Source organism: Schistocerca serialis, chromosome 1 (assembly GCF_023864345.2).
Source record: "Schistocerca serialis cubense isolate TAMUIC-IGC-003099 chromosome 1, iqSchSeri2.2, whole genome shotgun sequence".
Lineage (NCBI taxonomy): Eukaryota > Metazoa > Arthropoda > Insecta > Orthoptera > Acrididae > Schistocerca > Schistocerca serialis.
In genome coordinates this window covers 1,069,125,806-1,069,147,966 of record NC_064638.1, presented here as the reverse complement: position 1 = coordinate 1,069,147,966, position 22,161 = coordinate 1,069,125,806, and the positions used below count along the sequence as shown (strand labels likewise).

The window sequence follows — 22,161 nt, the reverse complement described above, 5'->3', positions numbered from 1 at the left end:
TTGCGGGCCGCCTGTTCGACACATTTTTTCACTAGCAGGAATGTCCCGTGGCGAAAGCGCCAACATTGCACCCGTGTCAATTTTGACGTAAGCTCTGCCACGCCTGGCACTAACAACTTCTGGGAATATTTAATGAAAGAAGCCATTGTAATAAAAATTAGTGATAACGTCTTTAATAGAGACGGCGGCCTGTGTAACGCGGAGTACGATACAGCGACAGTGCGGTTGAAGCGGACATCGAAGCCTGAGTCAATGTATGTGGTGATGCCGCCTGAGTGAAATCACCGTCAGTAGTTAACGTGTATACGGACGTACCAGCAGTCCACTGGCAGCCATACCATTTCCCAATGGCCAAGGCTTGTTTGGCCGACAGCTTGTGTACTTTTGATCACTTGAGGCGGCACGAAGCCCAAGGACTTTATATTCACTCTGCAGTCTTACATTCTTCTAGATGACTGTTTGCTTCTAAATCTACATCTACATTTCTGCATCTACACTTATACTCCGCAAGCCACCCAACGGTATGTGGCGGAAGGCACTTTACGTGCCACTGTCATTACCTCCCTTTCCGGTTCCAGTCGCGTATGGTTCACGAGAAGAACGACTGCCGGAAAGCCTCCGTGCGCTCTCGAATCTCTCTAATTTTACATTCGTGATCTCCTCGGGAGGTATAAGTAGGGGGAAGCAATATATTCGATACCTCATCCAGAAACGCACCCTCTCGAAACCTGGACAGCAAGATACACCGCGATGCAGAGCGCCTCTCTTGCATAGTCTGCCACTGGAGTTTGCTAAACATCTCCGTAACGCTATCACGCTTACCAAGTAACCCTGTGACGAAACGCGGCGCTCTTGTTTGGATCTTCTCTATCTCCTCCGTCAACCTGGCCTGGTACGGATCCCACACTGATGAGCAATACTCAGATATAGGTCGAACAAGTGTTTTGTAAGCCACCTCCTTTATTGATGGACTACATTTTCTAAGGACCCTCCCAATGAATCTCAACCTGTCACCCGCCTTACCAACAATTAATTTTATATGGTCATTCCTCTTCAAATCGTTCCGTACGCATACTCCCAGATATTTTACAGAAGTAACTGCTACCAGTGTTTGTTCCGCTATCATATCACAACATATTTGAAACTTCCTGGCATATTAAAAATGTGTGCCGGATCGAGACTCAAACTCGGGACCTTTGCCTTCCTCACAGCCTTACTTCTGACAGTACCTCGTCTCCTACCTTCCATGCTTGGAGGTACTGGCGGAAGTAAGGCTGTGAGGACGGGGTGTGAGTCGTGCTTTGGGTAGCTCAGATGGTAGAGCACTTGCCCGTGAAAGGCAAAGGTCCCGAATTCGAGTCTCGGTCCGGCACACAGTTTTAATCTGCCAGGAAGTTTCAGAGAGTTCTGCACTCCGCTGCAGAGTGAAAATCTCATTCTGGACACAACATACTTGTATCGTGCCCATGAGGAACCACACCTCATACTGATGCTGACAACTGACATCTATTCTACGTAGAACGAAAGTTTAATCAATCATGTCCAATATGTTATATGAACACCCCAAACAGAGTGATAAATATGGCGCTGGTCTTCGTTGTGTGACACTTTCCATTTCCGTTAGCACCACTCCAAAAGTTAGCACATCAGTATCTATCCGCTTTAGTGTTCTCATTTTCATCTGAATAACACCACCGGAAAGGTGCGACATGGGGGAAACAGGTAAAGGTATTTCATGCAACTGGCGCAATAAGCACGGTTTAAGCTGCGCATCGCCGTTGACAGCAGAGAGCGTCAGGCAGGGCAGAGGGCGGAGGCTGCGCGCCAATTTCAGGGAACATAAAGCGGCAGCCGGCAATTAGCCGGTGAGCGCCGCCGCCAAACCGATTAGGGCGCCTAACAACGCCAGGAGTCGCCTCGCCGCTGCAGCAAGTGGCTGCAGACCGCAGCACCTGCAGACATGGCTTGTGGCCTGTCCGCCTGGGGCTCGCTGACTGCCGTCGCGCTGTGTTTACCCACAGTGCCCGAGGTACTCAGGTCTCGCATCACTTGCAATTTCCGCTGGGTTCTAGCGCAAGTACACAGCTGGCCATTTAAACTGTAACACTACGAAAGCGTGAAATTGTCAAGTTCCATGCGGCTTTTCGCGGATGATGCTCTAGTATATAGAGATGTTGCAGCATTAGAAAATTGCAGTCAAATGCAGGAAGATATGCAGCGGATTGGCACTTGGTGCAGGGAGTGGCAACTGACCCTTAACACTGACAAATGTAATGTATTGCGAATACCTAGAAAGAAGGGTCCTTTATTGTATGATTATATGATAGCGGAACAAACACTGGCAGCAGTTGCTTTTGTAAAATATCTGGGACTATGCGTACGGAACGATTTGAAGTGAAATGATATATAAAATTAATTGTTGGTAAGGCGGGTACCAGGTTGAGATTCATTGGGAGAGTCCTTAGAAAATGTAGTCCATCAACAAAGGAGGTGGCTTAAAAAACACTCGTTCGACCTACACTTGAGTATAGTACCAGGTCGAGTTGACAGAGGAGATAGATAAGATCCAAAGAAGAGCGGCGCGTTTCGCCACAGAATTATTTGTTAAGCGTGATAGCGTTACGGAGATGTTTAGCAAACTCAAGTGGCAGACTCTGCAAGAGAGGCGCTCTGCATCGCGGTGTATCTTGCTGTCCAGGTTTCGAGAGGGTGCGTTTCTGGATGATGTATCGAAATATTGCTTCCCCCTACTTATACCTCCCGAGGAGATCACGAAAGTAAAATTAGAGAGATTCGAGCGCGCACGCAGGCTTTCCGGCAGTCGTTCTTCCCGCGAACCATACGCGACTGGAACAGGAAAGGGAGGTAATGACAGTGGTACATAAAGTGCCCTCCGCCACACACCGTTGGGTGGCTTGCGGAGAATAAATGTAAATGTAAAGTGTAATACGTACTTGGGTATGCAAATAATTTACCATTTCATTGAAACTGCATAAATTACGTCTGAGTAACGTCATTTGCTTTGTGTATATATGAAAATTTCGTAAGAATGTATGTTAATCTGTGAGAAGATCGTGTTACGTTTCGTCTACGAAGGACAAACATCTACCATCACGTGCTACGATTCCACAGTGCGGAAGCTGGATCACGGTCTACCGAGACAGTGGTTTATCGCTTCGCAATACTGCTGCTCACAATGGTCTGGAACTCATGACTGATATGAGACTATAGAATCGATGGGTTCAGAAAGGTCGTACTTAACGCCTTGCAGAAACTCAACAGCCACACATGACTAGCTGGAGGACAATCATTAGTTCACCGGAACAGGATCGTACACCCGCGCCGTGGACCTTCAATTAGTAAATGGGCTTGTCTGCAACAGAGTAAGTATTTATAATGATAGTATGACGCCTGCAGTAGCGCCATGGCGGACTGTAAGCACGTCAACCAATATTGCTGTTTCTCTTGACGCGACAGCAGTAAACAGAGGTACACTGACAGTAGACGCACCAAACCGTCTTTTCAGACCATTCCTGATTCCGCGCATAATATTACCATGGACATCTCCATTCTGAAGTCTTCGAAAAGATCGAACGTTGCTAGAGTACATTCATCATCCTCAAACGTACCCAGCATCTGGCATGATGTTACAGAGTACCACTAGGTACACCGAGCGAGGTGGCGCAGAGGTTAGACACTGGACTCGCATTCGGGAGGACGACGGTTCAATCCCGCGTCCGGCCATCCTGATTTAGGTTTTCCGTGATTTCCCTAAATCGCTCCAGGCAAATGCCGGGATGGTTCCTTTCAAAGGGTACGCCCGACTTCCCTCCCCGTCCTTCCCTAATCCGATGAGACCGATGACCTCGCTCTCTGGTCTCCTTCCCCAAACAACCCAACCCCAACCACTGGGTACACAACACGATCACTTTTGGTTATCATGGCCGCGTAATTTGAACAGCAGTCGTCACATGTCTGGCGTGTTAAGGCCAGTTGCTCTGCCCTATCTTTGAGTTCTCCATGATCTTATCCTTTAACAAATTAAGGCATGACCACATGTGTCCCGTGCTGTCATAACCTACTTCGATACAGAGGATGTTCCACTGCTGCCCTCCTCGTCTCATTCTCCAGATCCCTCGCCCAGTCAAAAGTCTGGTCGTTGGTTGTTGAAATACTGATACATCATCTTTTACTGTCTATTGTGGCTGATGAATTCTAGTGTATAGCTGAAGCAACATGTAATGATTTATCCGTAATTTTCATCCAACCTCACTCGGACTTGATCCCCAATCAGGTTAGAATCACTGATGCTGTCAGAAGTGGCAGCTGTGTGTACGAAATTTTGCACCCTGTATACACCCAAATTGGCTACATATTGTACAGATAAAAATTCCATCCTCCCTTGTACTGCCGTTTAAAGGGCCAAAAGTGTAGGTACCATGTTATACAGTTCTCTACAGTACCTGTGTAAAAACGGACACATACTTCCCGTGGCCAGGCACTGAAGGGGCGGGTAGTCGCATCCTTGAATTTCAATAAGGACATCTTGCTATTCTGCAGAAGGCAGTCCATCTACACTACATGGTGGTTTTGGTGGCCTTTCAGGTTTTCGAAATACGAGTGGTTCGTCCACAACGAATACTCTTCAAGAGACTGACCATCATCATCATCACCATCAGTAACAACAACAATAGCAGCCCATATTCAGTGCTGGACAGGCTCCCCTCTACACGGTTCCATGTATTATGAGCTTTTGCTATACCCATCTAGCATTAGATGTTGTCAAAATCTTTTTTATCTCTTGAAATCCAGAGACAGGTCAGATGGCGCGAAAATTAACTGAACAGCACAAAAGACATTGGACTACCTTAGGTGCGACGATGGTGGTGTTTGCGTCCCCCTTTTCTGTCTACTACAGGGTGTTCACCTATGACCCGTGCGCTATGTGCAGCACTGAGTGGGAACGAATACAGAGGATGCACTAAGCGCCACATAGCACTCTGGCCCTTCTTCGGAATTTAGCAGATTGCATATTGGTTTAGTCAAAATACGACGAGTAAGGAAAAGACGCCCGAGAAAATGTTTTGCGTCATTTAACTCTCCGACTGATGTTTCAGTAAAAACTCGTCACATTGTTATGCACAAACTCCAACTGAAACCTCACAAAGCACCGGTATAGCATCGACCGACCAATCCTGGTAGAGTTGCTCGATATCACTGTTGCAACTGGTTGTTGCAGCCTTTGCGTGAACGACAGATTGAGCCTAAAACGATCTTTTTCTCTGATGAAGCATGGCTGCTTTATAAGAGTCCGTGAACAAGCAGAACAATCAGTGTTGCGTTTCAGAAAATTATTGTCTGATATATGAAGGGCGTTTGCTTAATATGGTACAAGGAGTGTGGTGAGCAATTAATGTGCCAATAAGAACTGGGGTAGTATCATTCTACCAACCAAACCATCTGCTTATTGTTTTTTCAGAAAATTAACAATTAATAAAAAGATGTACTGCTATTTCGTGATGGGCAAAACAAGAGCGCTTACGCCAATGCATCCATATGACAATTTTAGAGGTGTTCTGATGATGAGAACTATTAACTAGGAGTTTCTGCTCAGCTCAGTGAGCAAATACTACTGACATATAAGTTTGAAATGGTAAATGGCTCATCCATTTTCGTGGTCTTGTAATCAAGGCCGCTCGGTAACTAGTCTACTTTGGCTGAAACTGAAGCGGCATTTGCCACATTGCGAAGAACGGACTGGAGCATATGCGGCATTGGTTTCCATGCGACAGCAGACACAGCGCTTGCGTCCTACAGGTCGCAAAAAACTACTTGGCACCTGCGTAAGAAAATATTCACTTTCTCGCCAATTGTCGAGTCCATCCCGTCTTAGTTTTCTGTCGCTTGCTGAATTGTAAACTTCGTCCGATAGATGCGGCTGTCTCAGTTGTTTCTGCGCTGATTTTCTTATTTAGTACTCAAGTCTGAGACAACTGTTGATTAAACTGGCATAACCCACTGAAAGGATCGTTTGCACCTCCCCTGCGGCGCGGTCGCCACACACAACGGGAGCCCCACATTAACATTGCCCCCCCCCCCCTCCCTTTCACCCCAAACATGTCGTCTGCGCAGGTAGGGGAAAAAGTAATTTTGTGCGCACTCTACACGAAACACCCTGTATAACAAGAATTGTAGTGAACATATTTTGTGTGTCAGATCACGACTATGCTTTGAGCTAGAGCAGCACAGATGGGCTGCCAGCACTACTGACCTTGGAGCGCTCAATGCAGCAGTGCATGGCGGCGAAAATGTCGTAAGAGTACATGGTGCCCAGCACGAGGGAGGAGCCGTCCCATGCGGTGCCGCAGAAGCGGCAGCGGATGCCGCGTCCGGGACCCCAGCCCTCGAGACATGCCATGCACACCGCCGACAGGTACTGCGTACGGCCCTCCACCTTCACCTGTCACAATCACAAGAACATCGCTGGCGAAAACATAACTTTAACAGCATTTATTATACAGGGGGCTATAAAATTCCCCTCATAAATTTCTAGGACACGTAGAGGGGCTGAGTGCACAATATTTAGAATTGGAACCCATGTCCAACAGGGTAGTCATGATGGTGGGTCAGCTGATGCCATTTGACGTCTATCCTATATCTCTGGCCTGGTTCGAGCCTCATTTACGTGCCTGTGAGTTTTAAAGCAAATTGGTTGAGTACGCGGTTGCAGAATGCACCGACATGAACCTTCTACATGGTGAAGCTCACGATAATGGTAGAACTGCCCGTCACCTTTATCACGATGGTTATCCACAACGTCCGACTCCACCGCATGCCATTTCCGCCACAATTATGCTATGGCTTCGAGAAGAGGTGACTTCACCGTCAGCAGGCGTGACTGTTGTGCTCCAAGGTGAGGCCGCACACCCAAATAGGAAGAGGCCGTATTGTATCATGTTGAAGAGAACCCGTCAACGAGTCCACGAGCAATTGCACGTGCAATGTATGCTGCTCCCAGCACCGTCAGGTATGTTCCGCATGAGCACATCCATACCACCTCCTGGTACTTCCACGATACATTCTCTTCACAGCCGGATGAAAATTTACTAGGGACTGTGTTCTCAGTTCTCGAAACAGCCATATCTGGGCAGACGAAAACCCACATGTCACGCATGTCCAAGGATTACAAGACAGATTTTGTATGAATGGGCAAGTATTCTGGGTGGTCACCGTACATGCTTAAACCCAAGCTCACGGGGTTCAATCCAGTTGACCCTTACACAACACGTATTGGGCGTGTTGTTGGATGCTGTGCAAACCCGTCAAGACATGTGATTTCAGCGCAACGGCGCATCCGTTCACTTTTCACGTCATATTTGAGGACATATGGACCAACGATTCGAACACAGACGGATAGACCGAGGTGGTCTAATCGCAGGGTCTCCACGAGCCCCTAATTTGACTTCACAGGACTCTTCTTCTGGGGTAGAATGAAGAGTTTGGTTTATGAGATTCGTGTAGAGACAGAAGATCTAGCGACACGAGTTGTGGGTATGTACCACATCATACGTAGGTACAATGTGTGCAATGGACCTAGTGGTGGTCACATGGAACCTTATGTGTGGTGGATCAGAATGCTAACAATCCTTTTGAAAAGGACAAACACTGTTTAACTGTAAAAAACAGTGTTTGTGAAATCGATTAGTTTCCTTTTTGTTGCTTTGGTTATAGTTGAGTGCAACTGCAAAACAAGTGATGTACTGGGTCACGCCTCATTAATTACTTATTAAAAAAAAGGTTGTTTTACCAACATGTTTTCACATGGTTATAGCACGGAAACGGTGCGTTTCCGGATATGAGTTCCAATTCAATATATTATCTAACCAGTCCCCTTAAGGCCCCAGAAGTTAGTAAGCGAAATTTTAGAGCACCCTGTATAAATAAAGCCAATAACACAATATATCATATAACAATAAAAGACTTCATATATGATTTAGCCGCCCTTAGCCGTAGGGTGTCCAATAAAGGACTTTCTGATTTTAAAATTCAGCGACGCGTAAACTAACACCGACAGAAGAATGCAACAAACAGTGAATTTACTCTGAAAAAGGGAAGAATTTTATACATTAGTTTCAAATAGTATTCACAAAAGCCGTTATGAGACGGCACTTTCTGTACAGCTCGCATCAGCATGCATAAATAAACTCGTTCTCCACAAGCATTTTTTGTAACCACATCACGATCTTCTCACAATTATACCACTCGCAGTAGCGAGGTGGCACTTATTGTGTCTCGACGGAAATGGTTTCAGCTGCCACACACATCGACGATTGAAGCACGTTCAACGGGTGAGATAGTTCCGACAGCCAGCGGCTTTCAACATGCCCCACAAAATGTAGTCACGAGGAGACGTGTCCGTGTCTACGGAGGCCAACCCATGTGCCAGTAAATTTTGGATAACCCAACGCACTCTTCTACCTTACCACTCATCAAGCAAGCGAAACACCTGTTCGGTGTTATGTGGTCAAAACGCTTACTGTGTGGCGACAAACTGTTTGTTCGTGCGCTAGTTATCGATTCTCGTATGCAAAAATGGCCGATAAAATGCTTCTGCTGTATACAGATGCCCAAATAGTAACTTTTAGGAGAATGCAGCAGTTTAGGTTCACAAGAACAGGGATTTTCGGAACCCTGAAATCGCCTGTTTTGTTTATTCACAAATCCATTTAGGTGGAAGTGTTTTTCATCTATGAACCAGATGTGGCCAGCATCAAACACTTAATTATCAACCACTGTGAGAATCTCGTTCACAAAGTCGGCCCTTTCTGGTATAGCAGGTAGAGATGCGAAAGTCGGCCCTTTCTGGTATAGCAGGTAGCGATGCGATCAGAATGGAGCTGTACAAGAACCTGGCAGCTCAGCAGGTGACACACTATATGGAGAAAGGTCGCCAGCTGGAGGCTACCCACCTGTATGCAGAACCTGGCGTGCTGCCGAGGGCTGAGAAAGAAGGTGCCGTCGATGAGGGGGTAGCGGTCGAACACGGGCAGAGACGCCTGGCACAAGATGCAGCACACGCGGGACGTGTGCAGCGCCGCCAGCGTCGACAGGATGAAGCAGCGCGTCTCATCGTTGCCATGGTTGCCCTCGTCCTCCATCTGCAACAACCAACACAAAGCAGCATGTCAGTGTCATTTCATACCACTTGCTTCTTATAACGTTCCATCTGGGGCGAGCATGCGTCACGGACGTTGCCACTGAGAACCGATACAGGAAATAATAACGCCATTGCAGCAACTGCTCAGCAGATGGCAACAGTTCATAAAACCATAGTCAAACTTACTTGGACCTGCACAAATGTAGCAAACTAAGATTTTCTTCGCAATACAGATAAAGAAAATGTGGCACCAATCTAGCCGTCCTCGGTGCCATTCATTCTCCGAGTTTCATTGCAGCTTCACATTCGTAAGAACAATTTTCAAGATGGGTGACACAGTACACTCATATTTAATACTATGACGGTGCTGAAAAATCGTGTGTGTGTGTGTGTGTGTGTGTGTGTGTGTGTGCGCGCGCGCGCGCGCGCGAGGGAGCGAGAGCGAGGGGGGGGGGGGGGGGGGGGGGAAATTCGACGGGCGCATGGGAAAGAACAAGCATCGCGCCTGACTGGTAGATTGTAAAACGGAAGGACAACAGTGCTTTTTGTTTTCTTTTTTAAGTTCCTATGGGACCAAACTGCTAACATCATGACTCCCTAGGCTTACACATTATTTAATCTAACTTAAACTAACTGACGCTAAGGACAACACACACACACACACAGATGCCCAAGGGATGACTCGAACCTTCAACGGGAGGAGCCGCGCGAAACGTAGAAGGCGCCCTAGACCGCACGGCTACTCCGCGCGGCGAGAACAGTGTTGTGCGGTGCGATGGAACGCAGTAAGCGAAACAAGATGAGTTCAAAAATTGAGAAGAAAAATCGGACAAGAAACATTTATACTTTTAATTTCAAACCGAAGTCGAGCTGCTCAGTAAAACTCAATAAATAGTCAAAGTAACAACAAACCAAGAAAACTGAAACCAATATCTTTATTTTAAATACTTGGTTTTTTTTTTCGAATCAAGCAATTTGCAGTTCTCTTCAACAATAGCATTCTTTCGTTTTGAATGAGTAGGCGATATACTGGGTTATGGCGAAAATTTTCGTAACATCTCGTATGAATTTCAGACATTTGAAAGTTGTTACACATTTGAAAGTGGTTTTGGACAGTCCAAAGTGCAAGGATATCTTAATTCAGCTAACGACAGCCAGTGCGTATGACTAAACGAAAGTTCTGACTGTAAGCAAAATGTGTCCGTTTCATCGGTTATTCAATATAAATCCTCTTTTTATTTTAATTAGCTTTTATTCTATCAACTAAGCAACCAATAGTTGATTTTTACTTATGCTTAACCGTGTAACATCTCATATGAATTTCAGATAATTGAAAGTTGTTACTCATTTGAAAGTGGTTTTGGACAATCCAAAATGCAAGGTTATCTTAATTCAGCTAACGACAGCCAGTGCCGCAGCCTAATGTCATTCGGAAAATTTGTTTTGTTGCCGATCTCAAGGAACTGAAAACATTCTGTAACAGAACGAACAGCAACCGGAGTCAGGTGCCGAATCTAGGACATTCGCAAACTGTCTCCACCAATCGCAGTCGTTGACCTGCCTACGGCAGTAGGAGCAAGGTGCTCCCTGCTGCCTATCCACAGAGTCAACGACCGGGAATACTGACCAACCTTCAGGAAGTTTCTGCAGTTACACCGACCATGGTGTAGCAAAAGCCAAGGCTACGTCACCGTTCCCTGTTCGAGATGCATCTAAGGGACATAGAAACACGGCGGCTTCAGCCCCACATAGTGCATTTAGACCCTCACGGTCATTCCGTCATCTTCAAACAACTGGTCAGAAATATGACGTCCAGTCTGGCCAATCACCGTGATTCCGATGACGCTGCCGTTAACATCATCGACAGGCCTCGAGCCTCAGTCCGCCACCTAACTCTCCGGGATCTCAGACAGCTCAGCACACTGCAGGCTTCACAAAACTACTTCTCTGGGGTCCAGCCGTACCCACGTTCGTTGAGATTCTAAAGGAGGACGCCTTCTCTCTGTGCTACTGGGACGAGATGAAGTGTGCCGTATTCCCAGTGACAGCAGCCGACGCCGGGCCGTTCAGCTACGGACCGGTAAACGAGATTTCGCCTGACACACCAGCTGCAGTGGCGACGCGTGGCCCCTGCTACTGGAAGGTCAACACACCAGGAGATACTTGGGAGGTCAACACACCGGGAGACGCCGTGTCGGTGCAGTCGCCACGTTCGTAAGGGATCACCGTTAGCGGCGTCGATGACTGACGATTGTAAATAAACAGTAATTATGAGAGGTGGCATGCCTTTACGATGCACACAATGACTTGCCCCCTCTCATATTTATATCTTACTCTGAGTAATTCCATTTGGGAAAGTATAGCCGAGTATGGTCATTACAAGGCTAGTATTGAGAACTCATAAGATATGAATATTTTCCTCTCTAAATGCATGCGGTGAAAAGTTGCTATTCCTTCACACGCGAACTTCCCACGCTGCATCTCTCGTCACCCGGGTGGTCCAGTGACAGGCGGGTTCTGCTGAGCTTGAAAGGGTTTTGCCGACGGGTGTGAAGGAGTCGAGTGGATGCTGTCCAGACGCCGACATTGTCATAAGAGCGGGGGCGACATGCCCACAGGGGCCTGAAGGAGCGGCTGGGGTTAGAGATTCCGTTACTTCGCAGAAACTTAGTGAAAACACTTTCTGACGGGCTACCAGGGAGGCGTGGGAATGACTTGTGTTCCCAGGCAGTCTTGGCGGGCAAATTCCCGTGTTTTCTGCAAAATCATAACTGTGATTGGCTTGCCCAGGTGATAGCTCCGTGACGTAGCAAAATCGGCGCAGAAATTGGCGCCAAGTATCTCCATTGGTGGAATGGCAGTGCTTCGGCAATAGAGTGGAATTTTCCGCCGGTTTTCAAGTTGCTGATTGGAACGTTTAACCACGGCCACTGTGGTGGGGGCGGTAATGTTCTGTGTTCGGCTTGTACGGGTGCTCTTGGTAGAGTCGGCTCTCGCCTTTCGGTCGGAGTAGGTTACAAGACTGAGCTCTCGCTGCTCTGGACAGCCTACCTTCCGCTGGCTATCTAATATACATTCATTTCATTGTAACTGTTTGACGAAGTTGCTGAAGTTTCGACTTCAACGTAACTTTCCGAGTACAGTTGGCAATTGAGCATTCTGCATACAAGCGGCCAGTGTTGTCAGTCTTGAGCAGTTTTGGCTTAAGTTGACTGTATAGGAGTTACTGTGTGACTTCGCTTGTTAAAATCAATCACTGTACCGTCAGTGATTATGTGGCGAGCCTTCTTCGTCTCCCTCAGAGGCGCATTTGTGTTGTTAGTAAGTCTTTTGTCTGGAACACCAGACCACGATAATTTGTTTCGGGCTATACTCGCGATACTATCATGACCATGACGGGACGTCGAAGCAACCAGCCATCACCTCCGGTACGCCAGATCGTGTCCTTGCAGTTAAGAAGACAGCTTGGTAATGTGTGTCCGCAGCACCGGCAGATTAGGGAATTTCGCTATGTGATATTCAGAGCTCAGCAGAGCGCGCCTGTTCGTCTTTTCTAACGTGGTTCTGTCTTGGGTGTTCATTGTCTGAGTTCTCACTACTGTAGCAACAATTATTGTTGGGCTGGCTGGGTGTTTCTCTTAAGATTTGAGTTGCAAGGAATTGACTCCACATACCACTTGGTCACGAGCTACTTTATGGACAACTTCACCTTCACAGCATTTATTTGTGTGTCCAATTTGACGTATTGTAAATGTTTCATGTGTTTTGTTTATTATTTTGAGTTTAGTCATAATAAATCAAATCGTTATTTTGGACAGAACTTTCATTCTGTAGATTTGTAGAGCAACCCTTTCATTCCTCACTACGTTAATGAAACTTTCCTTTATCAAATTAATTTCTATCAAATTAAATTATTGCAGGTGACAAACTCTTTTCTAATCCACTTGCAGGGTCGATTACAGTCAGTTAACGTTTCTTCTTAAACCATGTGCAACAGCAAAAGTCGGAGTTAGAAAAGGGGGGGGGGGGGCTCAGAGCATCATTTCCATATGAAGATTCTAGAAGAATTTAGTGTTAAATACACTGCTAGCCCGGCACCTCGCAATTAAGGATTCGTTTTATCCACGAGCTACCTTCTTCTCCTGCATCCACATCCGTCCCCGACAGAGAATCTGCGTCCACTACAAGCCGTCCTAGATACCCCGTCATAATCCGTTTATTTTACTAACTTCGAGAACAGGAACTATTTGAAACTATTAACATGTTCTCGTCAGCAGACGAAAGATTACACTTTCACGTCTCGTTGACAGTGAGGCCACTACACACAGAGCGCCGGCCAGTGTGGCCGTGCGGTTAAAGGCGCTTCAGTCTGGAACCGCGTGACCGCTACGGTCGCAGGTTCGAATCCTGCCTCGGGCGTGGATCTGTGTGATGTCCTTAGGTTAGTTAGGTTTAAGTAGTTCTAAGTTCTAGGGGACTTATGACCACAGATGTTGAGTTCCATAGTGCTCAGAGCCATTTGACCATTTTTTTTTTTTTTTTCACACACAGAGCACATGGACATTATTCAAAGGACCCGTGGTAGATTTTGATGTATAGGTCCCATTGAATTCAAAGAAAACCTAAAACTGGATGGCCGGAAAGGAGTTTGTACGGCTGTCCTATCGAATGCTGTCTTCAACCTCTGGCACACCTCTCTCGATACCAACATACGAAATTTCTCTCGCCACTTTGGCTGGGAGTGAAATTCTGTCCTCTTTAGCGGCGTATATGCTCCGTTGAAAACGTCAGTCACGTCAAAACACGAATCTGGATACTTCTCGTAGTTTCATATGTTACACAGTACCCTCGAAATGAACTGCAGTGGCTCGTACAACTGCTAATTACGCCGTACGGGGCCCACACCTCCTCCATTCCATTTGTCTGCAAATTCCTCCAGTCGTTGCGTGTCATCTGAGATCCTCTATGAGCTCCACGTTTTTGAAAAGAACACGGTCGGCTACAACCAGGGACTGAGCTATGACCTGCGCCACTGCGAGCCGTGGCGAGGCAGTCGGGCGTTGTTTGTGCGCCGGGGAACACGTACCGCCCGCTTGTTTAATCTGCCCTCCAAATTAATTTTGTGCGCGCCTCTACTGGCGCCGCTTTCCTGTCCTGTGTTTGTCCAAGCGAAAAAGCTACCCACTCGTGTCTCTCTACAACCAACCGCAATGGAATAGATAGAGACTCCAGCGACGGACGTGAATATATCATATCCGTGCCGGTGACACAAAGGAGCCGTGCTCTATACTATTCACGCTATTTTAACGCAGAAATCTTTTTACACGAGATGGAAGTAAGAAATCTCCAACAACAAAATTTGATGGTCTCTTTGTGCGGACAATACCATTATATTTATTAAGTAATCTGCTCACTCTGGATCCTGTAAGACAGAAAATCTGCCTTTGGAATTCTTTCGTATGGTACAGACGCGCTACAGCCTAAGACGAAAACATGCTGTCTAGTGGAGCAGCTGAATGAAGGTCGAGAGCTCAGATGGCAAGTCGGTACTAAACAAATACGGGAAAGCTAAAATGTGGAAGGAAGATAAACATATATGTATACGCGTTATACAAGGGAAGTGGACGTGAAAGCAAAATTACATAAAGCGACGAGGAAATAGCTAACGATGAGATGGGAGGTAGTATACTGAGAGAAAAATTTAACAGAGCACTGACAAACGTACGTAGAAACAAGGACCGTGGAGCAGACAACATACCATCAGAATTACGTTCGACGTCCAGTGTGATTCCAAAATTAGCGAGCACGGAGGATATGGACGGGGACTGCCGGCACTAGGTGGGAATGTGCGTGGGCCAAGAAGCGGGTGCAGTAATTAACGCAACAGCGTAGTAAGCAGAAGATCCCGGGTTCGGGTCGCGGTACAACACGTACTTTCACACGCTGCTGCTGATTCCGCAGAAAGTCCCGATGCAGCTTATATCATCAGCTTCTTTGCTCCCCCCCCCCCCCCCCCACACCTTCATTTATGCAATCAGGCAACTACATCCACAGCACGTCCAAACACGATATCTTTTTCCGGTCATTTTGTCATGTTTCCATTTCGGCCCTTGCTATTCCGCTGATTCCAGACAACTAACTGCCTACATACCACTGCACTGCCGAGATTTATGTCTGCGGTCGAGGGTCACATGAACATTTGGCGCCAATTGTGCACCATCTACAGCGCTCAAAAGTGACCAAACTTCTCTTATAAGGGGTGGTTGTAATTTTGTGCGCAGAGATTACACGTAATTTACTTTATTCTATTTAACATAGCAAGACTACGGCCATCAAGCCGTCTCTTACATCTAACCAGGTATTCTACACATTTTGCATCACATTCATTACGATAAGCACGTTATAAGTTACATTTCATATACTTTAATAGTGGAACCATTTATTTACAGCTCGAACAAATCAGATACGTGTTTAAAAGTTTTACTGATCTTCGAAGTAGTCACCAGCACTGTGTATAAACCGTTGCCAACGATGTGGAAGTCTTAGGATACTCTCAGCAGTGCCAGTTGTGTTGACAGTTCGAGCGGAGCGGTCTATGCCCGAGGAATTTGTAGCAGTTCTGAAGCGAATGCCGTGAAGTGTTTCCTTCAGTTTAGAAATCGAGTTGAACTCACGAGGGCTTAAGTCAGGGGAGGGCGGTAGGTGATATAGCACTTAGAACCCTATCAGTTATCAGTAACAGTTTGCACTGTACGTGCTTGAGCATTGTCCTGCAAAATGATGGTCAAGTCCTGCAGGAAGTGTCATCACTTCTGTTTCTATGTTGTTCATTTTTTGAATACAACCTACGCCCAGCTTAAAGACAGAAGTGATGACTCTGCAAGACCTCTCCAGCATTTTGCAGGACAACGCTCAAGCAAATTGCAAAACGATTTAGAAAAGCTTGCTGAATGGTGCGAAAATTGGCAGTTGATCCTAAATAACGAAAAGTGTGATGTCATCCACATGAGTACTAAAAGTAAGGGCAGTACGTTTGGTGTTATCGCGAAATATGGGAGAGAATGTCACAGAAATGATACAGGATTTGGGCTGGACATCATTAAAAGAAAGGCGTTTTTCGTTGCGACGGAATCTTCTCACGAAATTCCAATTACCCACAACTTTCTCCTCCGAATGCGAAAATATTTTGTTGACACCGACCTACATAGGGAGAAACGATCACCACGATAAAATAATGCAAATCAGAGCTCGTACGGCAAGATATAGGTGTTCACTCTTTCAGCGCGCTATACGAGATTGGAATAACCGGGAATTGTAAAGGTGGTTCGATGAACCATCTGCCAGGCACTTAAATGTGATTTGCAGAGTATCCATGCAGATGTAGTTGTAGATGTAGATGTTATGAACGGCTATAGAGGCAGCATGACTCAGTATTTCTGAAGGGGAACTTAAAACGACTGGTTGTGTTCAAAAATGGCTCTGAGCACTATGGGACTCAACTGCTGAGGTCATCAGTCCCCTAGAACTTAGAACTACTTAAACCTGACTAACCTAAGGACATCACACACATCCATGCCCGTGGCAGGATTCGAACCTTCGACCGTAGCGGTCGCGCGGTTCCAGACTGTAGCGCCTAGAACCGCTCGGCCACGCCGGCCGGCGACTGGTTGAGTCCATGCCATGTCGAGTTGCTGCACTATGCCGGGCAGGGCGAGGTCCGACACGATATCAGGTTGTATCCCATGCCTTTTGTCACCTCAGTGTAATGCTGAAGTACTTTTTGCACACACATAAGATTAAGGGTTTGTTTATTTTGCGCGAGTGCTTCCCCGAAATGTCCGGCAGATATCAATGGGAGACAGAATTCAGGCACCGTGTACAGGTATCTATTAATATTCCAAAAGCGTACGTTCCAAGAAAGTTATTACTTCCTCAAGTAATCTTAAATGTTAGAGAAACTGAATCTTGGCGACAGTGGATCTTGCCGCACACAGTCTGCGACCGGAATCTGTAACTCGACTGCGAGCGGGGCTTGGTAAAATAGGTAAGTTACGTTGTTTTCCTAGAACGGAGGAATAACCCAAGTGCCCGTGGAGAAACGACTGCGGACTGTGTCCGATTGCTAGTAGTCGGGGGAAGCGAGTAAAGCGAGGAATTAGAGATGAAACGCGGCTGCAGCAGGTGGAGGCTGCAGCTGACAGTGGCTATGACTTGAAATTCGGCGGACGCACGCTCCGACGGTTCTAATTATCGTGTCGCGGCGTGTGACGGCTGCCAGCGGCATACGTCGCGCCAAGAAACGCTGGCTGGCTCGTGCACATTGCTCACGCGTGTCCCGTCCGCGCAGGTAGGCAACGTCGGGACTGCGTGCCGCTCGCCGCTTCTGCCTTCTGTCTGCGCACGTTCCTTTACGCTTGCAGAAACTCTTTCCAAAGTAGCAGACCTGTCTACAAGTCCTGTAGAGTAACGACGTACAACACAGATGTGGAAATAGAGAATGGTACAAAATATTCCACCGGCTCATAACACTTTTTCCCAACAGAACTGAGAAAAAATACAAGTAATTATACTACAACTCTTCTATTATTCTCTTTCCATTACTGCTCTTTACACGTTTTATGTGAATCTTACGTATGTGTTTTATTTTCACATACATGTGAGTCGATGTTTTATTGGCAAACGCCCATTTTGGCATGTGAAGTTATTTAAATTAATAACTACACGGCAACGGCCTTGCCGCAGTGGATACACCGGTTCCCGTGAGATCACCGAAGTTAAGCGCTGTCGGGCGTGGTCGGCACTTGGATGGGTGGACATCCAGGCCGCCATGCGCTGTTGCCATTTTTCGGGGTGCACTCAGCCTCGTGATACCAATTGAGGAGCTACTCGACCGAATAGTAGCGGCTTAGGTCAAGAATACCATCGTAACGACCGGGAGAGCGGTGTGCTGACCCCACGCCCCTCCTATCCGCATCCTCCTGAGGATGACACGGTGGTCGGATGGTCCCGGTAGGCCACTCTTGGCCTGAAGACGAGTGCTAAATTGATAACTACGCATACTGTACTTTAACTAATGAATTTACGATACTGGTTACCCATGCACCCTAGCATTAGTGCCTTACGTATCCAGGCCATGACCAGCACTTATTATGTACCTACATGTATGGATTTTGGCGTTGATACCTACATCAGAATATTTTTGTGGCATGTATGGCTGGTATGCATGGCTGTTAATCATGTTAACATTTTTATATTTAATGTATCATTAGGATTTTTGTAGATTTTGCTACAGCTACTTCAACTTACAAGGGGAGGTTCACGACGTTTGGAACGTGGATTTACTGCAAACTTTGCAGACTCGTAGTACTCCATGAGGACAACAAAATGTGTAAGCAGTAGCGCATACTTCTCAAGCATTGTTGAGAAAATCGCAAGATAATTTCCGTCGTGGCTATTTTTACCATGAAGCGGCGGCAGCCGAGTGGTTAACGTTCAAGCCACGTAATCGTTGGATCAACGAATCGAGTCCCGTTCGTAATTTTTTTTTTAAATTCCTAACACAGTAATTTATATTACAATTGATATAATGGGAAAAATACGTGTAATCGGATGAATTTTTTATTAAATTTACAGTGTTATTTGGCAGTCTACAAATTTTTATTATCACAAATAATATAATATTCATAACTATCGACTAGTAAACGACCAAACGTATAAAGTGATACTGAAAATGTATGCCTCAAAAATGTTCGTATTTAATCAAAAGAGAACGAGAAATTGCTTCTCGTGAATACGCTATTAAAATACAGTCGATACTGCATGACCAATCATCAGCGACGATATTTAAGGAAATGCTGCGTTATGCATGGTTTGCTTCCAAATTATCGTCTGAAAGAGAGGTCTTTGAAAACGTTAGTGAGGTTTGTTTTTCCAAGGAAAACCTCAAAAGACCTTGCGTATGTAAAAATGGCCACGCACAGGTATATATTTGACGACTGAAATTAGCTTGCGATTTTCTCAATAACGCTTGAGAAGTACGCGCTACTGCTTACGCATTTTGTTGTCCTCATGGAGTACTACAAGTGTGCGAAGTTTGCAGTAAATTCACGTCCCAAACGTCGTGGCCTCCCCTTGTTAGTTAGTCCACTGTTTTTCTATTAGTTACAGATCTGGAGAAGGCAATGGCCGAAACCGGGAATTGTGAAATGTACAATTTATGTCACCAAAACGGTCCTTTACAAATAAACTAAAACTCTTTGAAAAGAAGACTGCACAAATTATATGTGGTTCATAATAACAAAATGACTGACAGCTGACTGTTTACGTGACACAACAACCAGTCCAGGCACGAGTTTGGTCACACCGTTTGTCCTCCGCACGGTTGTCATACAGCTCTGCTGTACCAGTCAGAAGCGGACAAGAATAGTGTTCTGCAACATAACTGTTATTTCTTTTCTCATACACTTTGTTTCTCAGTTTCGTTACTTCCTATTTACGGAATGTGAAGCTCTCTGTGCATCTGCTTCGGGATCCGACAAAGCGAACTCAATGCCTGCACGATAACAGGGAACGTATGACCGTCCTCAGTACGGAACTGCAGAGCTGCCATATTCCGCTTGCGCGAAAAGTCCACTCTCATCTACGCTCAACTATCGATCTTGATGTTATTCTAGTCTACGTATAATAAAGGTTCTTTTCTTCCCTCGTGTCTATGCAGCCATATCAACAGTGGAAAGACGACACGATGGTGTGTTTTCAGGCGACCTCCGTGACAGTAATGGCGATACGAGTGGAACGACAATACAATCCTCATACGATACTGAAGTGCCTTTGTCATTCCGAATTACATGCATCCATGTCCGAAGGAACTACACTGTGGCGATTACAGCCGTCATAAAATACATGAAACGTGTTCGCAGTTGCGTATATGGATTACCATCTGTTGGATAATGGAATGACGAAGCACTGACTTATAAACCGAAAACGTGAAGTTGCTCATCGAGCGCCGGACTTTTGCATAAGGATATTATTACGATAAATGCGGCCGGATGATAGATGAGACAAATAAACTGGCGTAGAAGACGTAACTATGAATGTAATGGAAATGAAATGGAAGTGGGCGGGACGTTTACCAAGGTGAATAGGTGTCAAATAAGTCAATGATGAGATAAGAAAATATCGAGATAATTTACTGGAAACTGGAAAGATGACATCAAAATACATGCATTAGCCACATAAATATGTATAAGTCCAGAGAACGTCTTTATCCAAAAGTGGATGCCAAATGACTGACAATCAGATCATAATGAGTACCACCACGTCAAAATGGGAAGCTCGAAGTATCGATGCTGGCTTTTGATGGGGTATGCCATCTAGTGGACTACAGTCCGCATTTCTGCTTCTTTAGCACTTGACGTCTGGACTGTGTAGTTTGTTTGTGGCTGATGAAGACGTGGCCAACTGTAAGGCTTCCTCGGTGGTTCCAAATGGAAGTAACTGGCAAATTTTTATTCTTATATAAATAAAAAAATAACATTTATTCACCTTAAGCAAGACATCTTCGTGAGAATCTGCGACCACAGAGTCACTACTGATTATACATTTGTCTTGCTGGTGATAAATTTTTATTTTCTCGTGATTGCCTTCGGGTTGTCACATCATCAAACAACGGTACAAAGTATCTTTTCACTTATAAACAGTCCATCACAACATCAGTGCCCAACCTCACTGGTACTCGTTGGACACTGATGACGTAATGAGTGTTTACAGGTGACCAGATATAGTGTATCGATGTTAGAAATCTGATGACGAGGTAATTCGAAATGCGTCATGAGAAGTTGAAACTAAAGAAAAATTTATGGCTATCAGGAGTAGGGTATAATTGTTAGTAAAATTAAAAAAAAAAAACATTCACAGCTCCGAAAAAGCTGTAATAGCCTTCGCTTTCACTAAACTCGTTAAATGTGGGATATTTGTGAAGACACATTTCGAGATCGACCTCTGCCAATTTCGGCTACCGTTCTAAACTATATGTAAAGAATAAATCACGGAAGTCTGCATATCTGGACAGATGGAGATGCGACCTAAAGATCTCTTCATTACGCAGCCGAACTAGTACTCTGTTTCAATGCATCATTCTTGCTAGGAAGCTCAGTGCCAACCTACACAGTGACTTGAGGAAACCGTACACTCATTTAATGCTTAAGATTTATTTCCAGGTGTTCTTTAACTCACACCAAATATTTTTTAGTAGTTCTGGGTGTTCTGAAATGTTATCACAAACTTTTCGTTCTGTATGGTCTCATGGTTCCAACTATCGAAACCAGCCTAATGTAAAATTCGTGTCACTCCTTCATACTGGACCAGATTTTCATAAATACATTAATCCACTTCAACCTTCCAGACAATTAATTCCTCTAGAAGATTTTACCTTAAACTAATTTCTTGTTTATTAATGTTGTTTTTACGTCTATGTCAAATATTATAAACAGGCCTTCTTTGGCAGATGATCAAAGCATGCAAAAATCTGTACTGTATCAACATGTTTTGTGCAAAAATCTGAACTGTATCAACATGTTTTGAGCCTCATTCAATCTGAAATAAATTACCACCGAGAAGGCGGCGCAGTAGTTTTCACCTTGGTCTTGCATTCGGGAAGATGACGGTTCAAATGTCCATCGATCATCCAGACTTAGGTGTTCCGTGATATACCCACAACCGCTGTAGCCCCAGTGCTGGGATGGATCCATAGAAAGAGGAGCGACGATTTTCTTTTTCATCTTCCCTAACCCACTGGATCTTCCATCCATCTTCAACAAAATTAATTCATTCGAACGTTGGCTACACTGAACATTAGCACAAATAGTCGTTAAGAAGTGGCAGGTAAAAGTGAAATAGTCAAGTCGTGTGAAGTAAAGAAAGTGTGTGATGTTACTGAAAATTTTTCCGGCGCAAACACTTCGCAGTTTGTCAACATGGAATCAGTATGATTAAACGGCCCAACA

The 22,161-nt window shown here is 45.4% G+C and overlaps 1 protein-coding gene across 1 annotated transcript in view; it reads right to left on the bottom strand.

Moving 5' to 3' along the window:
- Nucleotides 1–22,161, bottom strand: part of LOC126415797 (headcase protein-like) — a 744,911-nt gene that overhangs the window by 17,103 nt on the left and 705,647 nt on the right. The window contains exons 3-4 of the mRNA XM_050083457.1: nt 8,970–9,158; nt 6,272–6,460 (exon numbers count right to left, since the gene is read on the bottom strand). Of these exons, the coding sequence (XP_049939414.1) occupies nt 6,272–6,460; nt 8,970–9,158 (378 nt within the window). The remainder of the gene's footprint in view (nt 1–6,271; nt 6,461–8,969; nt 9,159–22,161) is intronic.